This window comes from Rhipicephalus microplus, chromosome 8, assembly GCF_043290135.1.
Source record: "Rhipicephalus microplus isolate Deutch F79 chromosome 8, USDA_Rmic, whole genome shotgun sequence".
NCBI lineage: Eukaryota > Metazoa > Arthropoda > Arachnida > Ixodida > Ixodidae > Rhipicephalus > Rhipicephalus microplus.
In genome coordinates, this window is record NC_134707.1 from 12,335,441 (window position 1) to 12,347,866 (window position 12,426).

The following is a 12,426-nucleotide window of genomic DNA, read 5'->3' on the forward strand; positions in this document are numbered from 1 at the left end:
CCTGATCGTATGCTTTGAAACTGTACAATTTATATCTAGGAAGCTGTCGATTTTTGTTTAAAAACGTGGGTATCTGAAAAGATGAGTGTTGTTGTCCGTAGATTGTTCGAGTCTTCGGAGTTCTTCTAGCGTAAGTACGAAAATCGTACAGAGAACTACGAGGATCCAGTGAATGATAGAATGTATTGCGTTTTATGTACGGAAATAACTTGAAATAGTAAATCTGGCTAGCTTTAAGCATGCGATATTTCGATCTTCATCATCATCAGCCTCACTACATTCACTGCAGGACAAAGGCATCTCTCATGTTTTGCCAGTTAGCCCGGTCTTGTGCTTGCTGCTGCCAATTTATACCCGTAACCTTATTAATCTCATCTGTCCACCTAACCTACTTTCCTTCTCTGGGAATCCAGTTACTTACCCTTAATGACCAGCGGTTATCCTGTCTACGCGCTACCCGCCCGGCCCATTCATAATCACATAATCCTAAACAGAGGTTGCTTTTTTTAAGGCTTTTTTTTTTCAATATTTTTACATGTTTCTGAGAGCTCTTGCTAATTTCAGAAATACAAAGATGTATATATTAGCAAGAAAAGTAATGAGTTTTTCAGTTGTAACTCCCTTGCGGCGTTGAAACACGCTCCCAGAGGTTCTGACGGGTTCGTGGTAAAAAAAAGAAAGTTAAAAAAAGACATTCCCCAGGTGAGGCTCGAACTCACAACCCCGGCATAGCTCACGAAGCACTGTCGTATAAGTACCGTGCGCTAACCAATTGCGCCACTGGGGAGAACGGCCCTCGTAGCTTCTAAATGTGTCGACAAATCTACAGCCGGAATGCACAGCAGATGTGCTGCCAGGCGCGTATGACGTCAGCATCGCTTGTCAGTCGACGCGGCATTTATTCGGGGAGCGCGCCTCGCTCTTGACATACGATAACTCCGGTTTGTGTTTCGGCGACAGCATTGTGATAAACTTCACGTGGGAAACTTCGAACACGTTTTTTTTTCTTATCGTAGGCTTTTGTTTTCTATGCCGTTCACATTCACACACTGTAAAAGAGTGGGATTGTTATCGGTTTCAGATTTCGGACATGTATAATATCAAACGAACAAAATTAATAAAAGAGAAGCTGTTGATAATAAAAATTCCCCACCGCGGTGGTCTAGTGGCTAAGGTACTCGGCTGCTGACCCGCAGGTTGCGGGTTCGAATCCTGGCTGTGGCGGCTGCATTTCCGTTGGAGGCGAAAATGTTGTAGGCCCGTGTGCTCAGATTTGGGTGCTCGTTAAAGAACCCCACGAGGTCAAAAGTTCCGGAGCCCTCCACTACGGCGTCTCTCATAGTCATATGGTGGTTTTGGGACGTTAAAACTCCACATATCAACCAATTGATAATAAAAATACCATAATTAAATAATCAGGAATGAAAAACCAAGTATGACGTGGCAGGCCTTGACTTATTTTTATTACGATAAGACCCAAAAATCACATGAAAACCGCATTGTTATAATTTGAGCTAATGTGAATGTGTCGACTGACCACATTTGAAAAGAATTCGTGTCGTAGAAGATGATAATTAGGAAAATAATATTTAGGAATACAACATAATATAAGCAGCACGCTTAAAAATCACAATTTACTGTACTAGAATTCAGTCACTATTTATACAAAGAATAAATTGAAGCCAGTGTGTATCCTGTCAAGAGAGTTAACGCAGGAACATGCACTCCGGCTCGTAAGCATGGGAAATACGTTCGCAAGATTGTCTGCATCAAGTCAGCGAAACAACCCCTCCGCCATGCTGGTACCGTAGTTCCTTAGCTCGGCTGATAACCGGAAAGTCGTGGGTTCGATTCCGGCGTGGTGCATGGTTACACTATCGATGGAGGCGGAATGATGAAAGCCCGTGCGCTGCACAATGTCTGTGAGCGTAAAAGGAACACCGGGCGGTAGAAGTTTCTGCAGCCCTTCACTACTACTGTGTCATATTTATGCATTTTGTTGTTTTACAGCCCTTCTAAGCCCATACAGAAGCGGAAAATAAAATGAATAGTTACAGTTATGGAGAGAGAGAGAGAGAGAGAGAGAATTTATTAGAAAGCAGAGAGGTCGGCCCGAGCTAGTTCGCTCTAGCCTGCTACTCTACACAGGGGATAAGGGAAAGGGGAAGGAAAGAGGGATGAAGGGTGATGATGAAGACAAGAAGAGGTGGTGCGTATGTACAGTAGCCACTTAGTATAGTACCCTACAGTCTAGAATCTAGTCCAGTGCTTTTTATAAAGTCTAGAACAGCCTTTGTAGCACGCGTCGCCCCAGTGGTGAAGCTTATTCTGCCTGGATACTCCCAACACGCTGCGGGGGGATCCGGTACAGTTATTGAAACAATTCATAACTATATTGCGTTGTTAAAAGTAACACATACCGACAAATATAACCACTGGGCGCTTCTCCCCTTTTCTTTTTTGCGGTGTTTGATTTTTTTGTAAGTACTAACCAATTAAGTCACCCAAACATCCGTTTCAGATAGGATAGTAACGTCATAGTTTTTGGCACGTAAAATACCACAAATTGTTGCTATTGATAAACTAACGCTGTGCGCACGCACTAACAAGGCACTTTGTTTTTTTGACGAAATGCCGGCAAATCAGATTAAGAAGTTGGCAGGTGTATAACGTGGCAGCAGGAAGCGCAGGGCCGGGTCGATTGGCGGAAAACGGGAGAGGCCTATGCTCTGCAGTGAGCGTGGTTCAGGCTGATGATTATAAGAGAGCCACATTTACTTGAATTACTGAATTATCCTTCTACGTGCTCCAAAAGATCAAATTTGCCACGGAAACACGCTTGATAAGCGGGAAAAAAATTGTCTTTGCGTCATTTTATTTCTTGTGCGGAAGATCACTCCACTAGTTGTGCACAACCAACTAGCTCAAACGTCACACAATTATGAACTTTAAAAAAAAGCTACGTATGAAGTCTTATCGTGTGCACCACCCACATTTGAAAGAAGGGGACAGGTTCCACCGGGCGTGGAGAAGGTGTCGCTATTTGACTGGCGTCAGTGGTTGGCCTGTGTCATGTGTCGCCAACAACCATATCCAAGCCTAGGCTCGGTTGCTTGTGCTTTGCCCGTTTTCATGTCGTCAAAAGTCCACCATGGTCATGTATACCGCTTAAGTCGCTTTGCTACAGGCCCAAAGGTCGCCGATTTGATCTCGACTGCGACGGTCGCATCTCAATAGAGGCGAACGGCTACAGGCCCGTGTAAGGAAACTTCTACGAGATGTTCGAAATTCCCGAAATTTATACCAGTTGTTGAAAACTTTCTGACATCGAACTTTGGCACCATCCAGTGTGGTGCGCCACATAATTATAGGGTGGTTTCGTCATGTAAGAACTACGATAGTATATTGCAAAGAGCGTAATAGAATCACTTTCGGTAGCCACCAGTCGAGGTAGAGTCCCTTCATGTGAGTCAAAAGGTCACGAACGACGTTACTTGCAGCAGCAACGTGGCTGCACTAGTGACGCTGGCGAAATTGTGAGAACTACAGAACGGCCCCGCGCAGGTTACGGCGCCTCTGGTGACGCCGGTCGGTCACTGTCGAAATAGAGATCCTTATGCAGACTCATGCAGAAAACCCCCATTTCATTCAAATTTTCTCAGTCATATAACATCAAAAGTGACGTTCCCGCTCCGATGATGGCACCTAAATATTCCGCTATTGCACTCTTTGATGAACTCAAACATGCCATACTGCTTCATCCCTGTAGAGATTTTGTTACATTGCAGATGGTCGTACACGCGGGCGTCGCCACCTTGAAATTTTAGAGGGCTGCCTTTCTTGTGTGCAGAAGATACTAGGACCTTGGGCATCTGCCTCAGTTGCGCAGAAAGCAACTAAAGCACTGCTACTTTACCTTAAGTCAACAAACCTGAGCGACCGCCTGTAGACTGTGTGTGCTCCCCGAGTGTGCTCGTGATTGTGTGTACCTTCTCATCTTTCTGCAACCTCTTTTCTCCCCTTTATCCCTTCCCCAGTGCAGGGTAGCAAACCGGATGTGCGTCTGGTTAACCTCCCTGCCTTTCCTTGCATCTTTCTCTCTCTCTCTCTCTGCCTTTCTTGTTTTAACAGCGAAGCTCTCTGAAAAATAGTTCCTTGTGTGGTTAGCAAAAAAAAAAACTACCCTAAATGGGTATACGCCACAGCAATTGCGTAAATAATACAACCCACCACTATATAGTCCTATCAAAACAAAGATGGCACGCACAACAAACGTGCACAGGTATTGGGTAAAAACCGCTACTCACTGGTGACCCAATGAAAATGAACATGGCTACAGTTAGCACAACCAATCGTGAAGAAGCGACGGCGGCGAGCCGATGACCGCAGTAAGCACAACGAGCGAATACTGGAGACCAGGAAGGTCAAAGGCGGCTACAAGAAGACCCCTTTGAGAGACGGCAGCGCTTGGTTCCAGCAGGAGTTTTCGTCTCTTCAGTTTGGATGTTCGTGTCGTGTTTGTGACTGTCTGTGCATGGGTTAACTCGAAGCTCTCTGGGCCAACAATCAGCGCAGAAACAACCAAGCACCACCTTGCTAAAGCTTAGCAAGAAGCTAGAACAAACTCGGAAGTTGCATCACCTAGATAACGCCTCGAAACTACCCGAAAGCAGCCAGGTTAGTCTTCAGAATCGCCTCGTTTAGCTGTTACAAGCATTACGTGACCTTGCATCAGCTTCACTAACTTTTTAGGGAATATCTAAACACGCAACGGTGCTGCATCCGTGTTACCGATCTTACATTTGGCACAGGCGTCATCATCTCGGGTTTTTATGCTACTGTTTTCTTGTTTTCGTACGCAGTGACTCGAAACTAACTACGTCATGAAGTGTGAATGGCAGCATCCCAAATATTTTCAAGCGTAGGTGCCCACCTCAGGCAGCACTGTTAGTTTGGTTGTTAAACGGTGATACCAGCAAGATTAACTCCTCAAGGTAGCGGCGCCCAGAACAACCCGTAATAGAGCCAATAGCACTCATCTGCTTTATTACCTTATTTGCTGGCTAGGCGAGCAACGTGCGTCGGTTTTCAGCTCATGCGGCTGTTCAGCTTGATCACTCAGTCAACGTCTGAATCATTTTTATATGCGGCCAATGCAACGCGTGCTACAAAAGCTATGTCACCACAAACCAAGATAATGGGAGAATCGGAACCAGTACCATCTTCCACCACGTGTTGTAGGACCGTGGGCTCAGATTTGTGTGCACGTTGATTGATTGATTGATTGATTGATTTGTGGGGTTTAACGTCCCAAAACCAGCATATGATTATGAGAGACGCCGTAGTGGAGGGTTCCGGTAATTTTGACCACCTGGGGTTCTTTAACGTGCACCCAAATCTGAGCACACGGGCCTACCAGATTAGATTTGGGTGCACGTTAAAGAACCCCAGGTGGTCGAAATTTCCGGAGCCCTCCACTACGGCGTCTCTCATAATCATATGGTGGTTTTGGGACGTTAAACACCACATATTAATCAATCTTCCACTACAGGGGCGTCTGACATTGATTGTGTTTGTCAGCGCATGATCGTGCTGTCCACTGACAACGCCGTCAAAGCGTTGCATGGACTCGGCATCACTTTCACATGGGCTGATCGTTGACGGACTGTCTGTTGACAATGTGAAATGCCCCACCACGGTGGTCTAGTGGCTAAGGTACTCGGCTGCTGACCCGCAGGACGCGGGATTAAATCCCGGCTGTGGCAGCTGCATTTCCGATGGGGGCGGAAATGTTGTTGGCCCGTGTACTCAGATTTCGGTGCACGGTAAAGAACCCCAGGTGGTCGAAATTTCCGGAGCCCTCCACTACGGCGTCTCTCATATTTATGTGGTAGTTTGAAGACGTTAAACCCCACAAATCAACCAATCTGTTGACGATGTAACGATGTACCAGGAACACAACCCTATAATCATTCTTTAATCGGACGTTCTATCACGCTGTTCGGGATTGATCAAGCCACGCGCGTATACATCTGACAGTTAAGAGTAACAGCTTCAACTGCAAGAGGCAGAGCTGTGGGTCGTTTCCTCCTCTGTCATTCAAGGAATGGTCACAAAATAGACACTCACCACACAGTGTGGCGGAACAAACGCTGAACTATCTCCGGACGAGTTGGATTGCATCTAAACGTAAGTGCTCACACCTGAGAAAGCGAATTAGCCTGCTTTGCGTGTGGCTAAACCTAATGCTGCCTGTCAGTTCGCGAAAATTGTCGCCAGAGGTTCCACCAGAAGTATTGCGATGTCGAATTCCAATGGCAGATCCAGATAAAGTTTTTTTCTGCTCTGATCAGAGCAATCACATTCCAATGGCGGACTAGGAGCGTGAACTGTGTGTTCCAATAGCAGATTAAGAGCAACCGCAGATCACAGATTGTTTCGTGGAGCGAGAAGTCGTGCTCCGCCGAAACCGGCGGATTTGAGCGGAAGTTCAAGTGGCGCATTCTGTTCGTCCGCCTTTCATCCAATCACCGATGGATGTCCGAAAAACGCTTTGCGATCCCTCGCTCCCTCTGGTGATCCCTTGCTAGATTTCCGCTCACGAACAGCTCCCGTCGAGAGGCGCACGTTCCAATCGCAGGTTTGGCGAGAGCAATCCCGCTTGGATCGGCGCGCTCTATTCGCAATCCGGCCACTGTAATTCCACATGAAGTACACGAAGTAACTACACCCCAGAAGAGCTATCCTCGTAATGACCATTCAGTTGACTGTTCGTTGCGGCCATTGATTGGCCAGATCTCAACAAGATCTGGTCAGATTTTGACTTTGGTTTTTTTTTTTTCACCAACGTTACCGAGACGTGGTGGAACTGCGACAACTCTCGACAGAAATGGACGAACCGGAACGCACTTCCATGCGTCGTGCGCAGCCTCTCGATATCCACAGCTGGCCGTGCGGATATCGGGGGCCATGTGATCGCGTCGGCCCTCTTATTGGATTTAACACGCATGCGCGATTACGTGACGGCTTGTCTCTTTTTGCAGCAACCAACTACGTTCGGGTGACGTCAGCCAGAAGTGGAGGTAAACATCAGAATGACAGTTGAGTGATAGTTCCCTCGGTTGGCGGCACTAACATGGTCTGCAAGCCGAAGTAAACGGTGACGTGTTGGATTGGGCTGGTTGGTAATTCATTATTAAACTTCTCAGTGCAAGAACTTCCGACAACTAACACAAGAGACCAGGACGAGCACAGACTTCCCACTAATTTATCACTACTACGACGCGCATATATGGGTTATAAAAAGACGATAAGATCGCTTGCTTAAGCAGAAACAAAAAAACACAAAAGAAAAAAAAACCGCTCAAAACCAAAAAGTTGAAAGAGACTGCAAAAAACCACGTGCACACACCGGACCCTCACGTGGCGAATTGAAAAACGCCAATTCTTTTTCAGATGACGCTACTGGTGGTTTGCTGATGCAGCTGCCCCGAGCGATTGCTGCAGCTTCGATTACAAGTCTTGTGCCTTCGTTAGGGCGGGACGCGAGAACACTCGTCTTTTCGAACAATGGCAGGCACCCACATTCGGAACAATGAGCGGCCAAAAAAACCGTGCCGTCCTGCACTTCTCACTTTCTGGCAACGTTCTTGAAGTCTTACATTAAGGCACCTGCCTGATTGACTTGCGTGCTCTGCACGCAGAAGCGGAAATTTACAGTCGATCACTTTCGGCGGTGTTACTGTAAGTTCAAGATATTTTTTCTTACTTACGAGGATGCGTTTCGTTCCTGGCAACAGCAGCCACTTTTCGAAGGCGGTCTCATGCTGAAACGACTGCGTGTTCTATATTTGAAACCTTGTAGCATGCACAATCGACCAGCAGCATTCCACAATGGTGCGTCTCGTAATCATATTGTGGTAACAACTCGAAAAAACCAGAGGTCCTCGTCCGATATCCATCGCGGGCTTTAGGAGGTGGTACAATGTATCTGACGCACAATCTACAGCTGCGTTTTGTGTCCCCTGCTCTAAGGCGCCCTGAAACTACGGCTCACCATAGCACAACAGCGGAGGCTGATGGGCAATAGAGGCGTGATTGTTGCACCTGGGATCCTGGACATGACTATACACGGGTGGTACAGGCTACTGCCTACGTCCACGGAAGCGCCCAGCTACAGTAATAACAATGGCTGGGGTCTTACGCGCGAGGACCTCTATATGGTAAAGAGGCACGCCGAGTTAAGGGGTCTACAAATTTCGAGCTCCTGGTCTTCTTGAACATGCACTTACATGGCACGATACAAGGGTCTGTAACAATTCGCCAACAGCAAAATGCAGGGGCACTGACTTGTGGGTAAGTTTTTCATTATCCCTTACTATAGGAATAGCTCCTGGTTGATGTGGAAGAGTGCACAGATAGCTGTGAATGTGTAGCCTTGCGGAATGCTACAGGTATGCGACAACCGGTTTTCGGGAACTTCGATGTTTTTAGCTTTTAGCTTCAGTCTGCCTGCATAGAACAGAATGATAAGGTCTTCATTGAAAAAAAAATGCGTTTTTATTTTCTTTTTTACTGCTCCAGTACTCATTGTTGTGTTTTGGCCCACCGTGACGGACTCTGAACCAGCTTCTTAGCATTCTTAGGGAATATTGAACTCCTTTGAAATTGACGCAAGTTCCAGAAAATGGTGTTTTAAACTTTCCCGATTTGAAACCATCTATTATTCAGAAACACGTGTGCTCGGAATATCATCCACGCACTTTCAGAGGTCTGTCCTCTTATCATTCATCACATTGAAAACTTGACAAAAGAGCTATCACTGGGCCTTGTCTAGGCCCAGCTGTGTTGAAACAACGTCCCCCCCCTCCCCCTCCTAAAAAAAATCCTGCCTCTGGCAATCGGTTTCCGAAAACATATGGAGCTACTAAATACAGCAGATAATCCAGATGGCCTTCTAGTATCTGTAACTGACTTGAATCTGACAAAAAAAAAAAAGAATCACGGCGTTGCTGCCGAGTGGACGCGGCAGCAACGCCGTGATGATGTCGCCTTACGTGCGTCTACTTGTGCAGGTTTTGGCGTGGTTCTTCGCGGACGCAGCAGCGGCCTATGTTATTGCTGGACAACACTATCAATGGGCCCCGATGAAGAATGCGCACCAGCCCTCGAAGGAACTCAACCACTGCGCAACTAGATCATCGCCAGTGGCGTCAACGATGCTGTGCCACGTGGACTTCGTCGACTGCGCACCCCCGTGGAGCACGATGACGTCCTCCTCCTCCCCGATAGCAAGCTGCCCGGAGCATATGAAAGCAAGGGCCATGGTCTCGACCTTCAGTGGACGCGGCAGCAACGCCGTGATGATGTCGCCTTACGTGCGTCTACTTGTGCAGGTTGGTGATCGAAAGTATGGTTTTCGTAGTAACTGTACCTGCCTGATTGTGCTGCCGTGTCCACACACTATTCTTGGTTGCTTAAATGACTGTGTTTCAGTTGTAAGCCTGTTACTGAAGTTGTCCGGTGACGTAGAGGAAAATCCTGGGCCCGAGGTTGAAAAAATGCTGGAGGAAATATTAAGTAACCAGACTAAACTACTAGCAAAAGTTAATGAAATTCAGGCCAAGCAGACATCTACGGATGCCAGCATTTCCGACATGCATGTTAGGCTCCAGACTATTGAAAAACAACTTGAAGGGTTGGGTGAAATACAGAGCCGGCTTACAATGATAGAATCAAGTGTTGGTCGCCATGACAGTGAATTGACGGCTCTTGCCAGGCAGATCGATGACTTAGATAATCGTTCTAGACGCAACAACCTTATGGTACGCGGAGTGGAAGAAGAAGAATTTGAGGATGAGGCAGTACTCTTAAGTAAGGTGAATGACGATATCTTTGACAAATTACTTGGCTCAAAGTGTAGCTCCATTGAGAGAATTCACCGTCTAGGAAAGAAAATACCTGGAAGAAGCCGTCCGGTCATCTTGAAAGTAGGAGACTTCAGGGACAAAACCAAAATACTGAAAAACTGCCGCAAGCTCAAGGGGACACAATTCAGTATCAGCGAAGATTACTCTAAACGAGTAGTTGAAATCAGAAAACAACTATGGATTTCATCAGCGGATGAAAGAGCAAAGGGAGCAAAGGTTAAACTAATCATTGATAAATTGAAAGTAAACAACGTTCTCTATGGCTGGAATGAGGCTACCAACGAGCGATTCAGGTATGCTAGCCCAGGTATTACCAGCTCTGACTGACGCAAATCGAGACCGACCGCATCTGTTAAGGTTATTAATGTAAACGCCAGAAGTTTGCTGAATAAAGCTGATGCAGTTGAAGCCGCAATCCTGGAGCATGAACCGGATATAATGGTCGTAACAGAGACTTGGTTACACACGGATGTAGCAGATTTTGAAGTAACACCTACAGGTTACACAATTGTTAGAAAAGACCGGCAAGGAAGAGGTGGTGGTGTTGCGTTTCTTATTAAAGACAACATTAGGTTTTCAGTGTTGGATGATAACTATGACATAGAAATGTTGTGGATTAGGTGTGGGTTCAGCGAGCGAACTGTGTATATTGGAGGGATTTATAGAGCGCCGAATTCCTCTCTTGATATAATCGCAAAGCTAAGAAATTTTATGGATTCTAATTTTAGCCTCCAAGATAACGTATTATTATTAGGGGACTTCAATCTTCCGGATATTGATTGGCTATCCCAGTCTCCTGGATCGGAACAGGTTGCAAGTGCTGAGCAACTACTGGAGCTGGCATTCTGATACGGGCTAACGCAAACTGTCACTGAATTTACTCGGATAGGGACTACAAGGTCATCTATCCTTGATTTGGTTTTTGTGTCCCCAAAGCTGTTGCCGTTACTCAGCCGTTGTGAAGTTGTAGAAGGCCTATCCGACCACAGAATGGTAGTAACGCACCTAGCATTGTCCCCAGACACCTTGGGTAAACCCGCACTTAGCACTGTATTGAATTTTATGGCGGCTGATGATGTGTCTATTTTGGACTATCTTGAAAGGTCCTTTGATGAATTTCAGGTCCTTTACAACACTGACTGCAGCACTGATAGGCTATGGCATTTCTTTTCAATTGTTGTAGGGAAGTGCATAGACAGCTATGTACCTAGGATTAGAAAACGCATTTGTAAAACCAATCCCTGGATTACCAGAGAAATCATTCACACAAAAAGAAAACTAAAACGGAAACGGAAATCTTGTGCAAAAAATTGTACCCCTGAAGGAACAGCTTGCATTTCTTCAATGAGACAAGAACTGAAACGTCTGATCAAGCAGTCCAAGGATCGGTTTTTCAATGTGACATTGACGAAATACTTGAAGGAAGCTCCCTCAAGGTTTTGGCGCTTTGTAACTCCCCCAGCAAGCTCTCCGAGGCCACCTGAAATTACTCAACAATGTGTTGATGATTTCAATTCTTTTTTTGCTTCTGTGTTTACTCATGATAATGGCATTTTGCCCGAGTTTTCTACGTCACCATTGCAGCGGCCGATCGATGATGTGGTAATTAGCGAAGAGGGTGTCCTAAATCTTTTACTTAATATAAATATAAGAAAAACCCCCGGCCCTGATGGTATACCAAACGAATTTCTGTACAGATACGCTGAATGGGCGGCTCGCTTCCTTACAAAAATATTTCAGTCGTCCCTGCGCAGTGGCTCTTTCCCACTAGCGTGGAAGCAGGCTAAAATTACCCCTGTTCACAAAAGTGGCTCCTCTCGGGACGAGCGCAACTACCGTCCTATTTCGCTTATCAGTACATGTTCAAAGATACTCGAGCACATTATTAACAAACACTTGATGTCCTATCTTGATACGCACAATCTATTATCTTCGAAGCAGCATGGCTTCCGCCGAGGCTTATCTACAACAACTCAGTTAATCGAATTTGTTCATGACCTTTCAAAAACAATCAATTTGCGTGGTCAAAATGATGTGGTATATTTGGATTTCGCAAAGGCATTTGATAAAGTATCGCATTCAAAGCTACTGTTTAAAATTGACAAAACGTTTCAAAATAATCACTTGACAAAATGGTTTTCATCCTATCTCAGCTGCCGTCAGCAGTTTGTTCAAATAAAAAATAAACAGTCTAGAGCAGTTGCAGTGAATTCTGGAGTTCCCCAGGGGAGCGTGCTGGGTCCCCTTTTATTTTTGTTATATATAAATGACCTACCAAACCGCGTTACGGTCCCGATAAGGTTGTTTGCCGATGACTGTGTTGTTTATAGCAGAATCGAGACTGAACATGACCAAGTTAATCTAAACAACAATCTTCAAAGAATAAAGGATTGGTGCGAAGAATGGCAAATGAGTTTGAACACAGAAAAAACAGTCTTTATGACTATAACTAGAAAGAAAGCACCTCTAGATTACAACTACCAGATTGGCAATGCTT

General features: G+C 45.7%; 1 protein-coding gene and 1 non-coding gene across 2 annotated transcripts; one reads left to right on the forward strand and one right to left on the reverse strand.

Annotated features, from left to right (window-relative positions):
• Positions 1–694: 694 nt before the first annotated feature.
• On the reverse strand, positions 695–787 carry TRNAI-UAU (transfer RNA isoleucine (anticodon UAU)). Its single transcript is given in 2 exon segments — positions 695–730; positions 750–787. It is a non-coding gene; the product is annotated as a tRNA-Ile (tRNA).
• An 8,243-nt stretch (positions 788–9,030) lies between these two features.
• Positions 9,031–10,960, forward strand: LOC119165719 (uncharacterized). The gene has a single exon (XM_037417801.2). It carries the CDS (start codon positions 9,042–9,044, stop codon positions 10,254–10,256), a length of 1,215 nt encoding a protein of 404 aa, XP_037273698.2. The 5' UTR covers positions 9,031–9,041; the 3' UTR covers positions 10,257–10,960.
• The last annotated feature ends 1,466 nt before the right edge of the window (positions 10,961–12,426 follow it).

Bases quoted from the DNA above. Each gene is read 5' to 3' on its own strand.
- LOC119165719 (XM_037417801.2), top strand. From the start codon at position 9,042: ATGATGTCGCCTTACGTGCGTCTACTTGTGCAGGTTTTGGCGTGGTTC.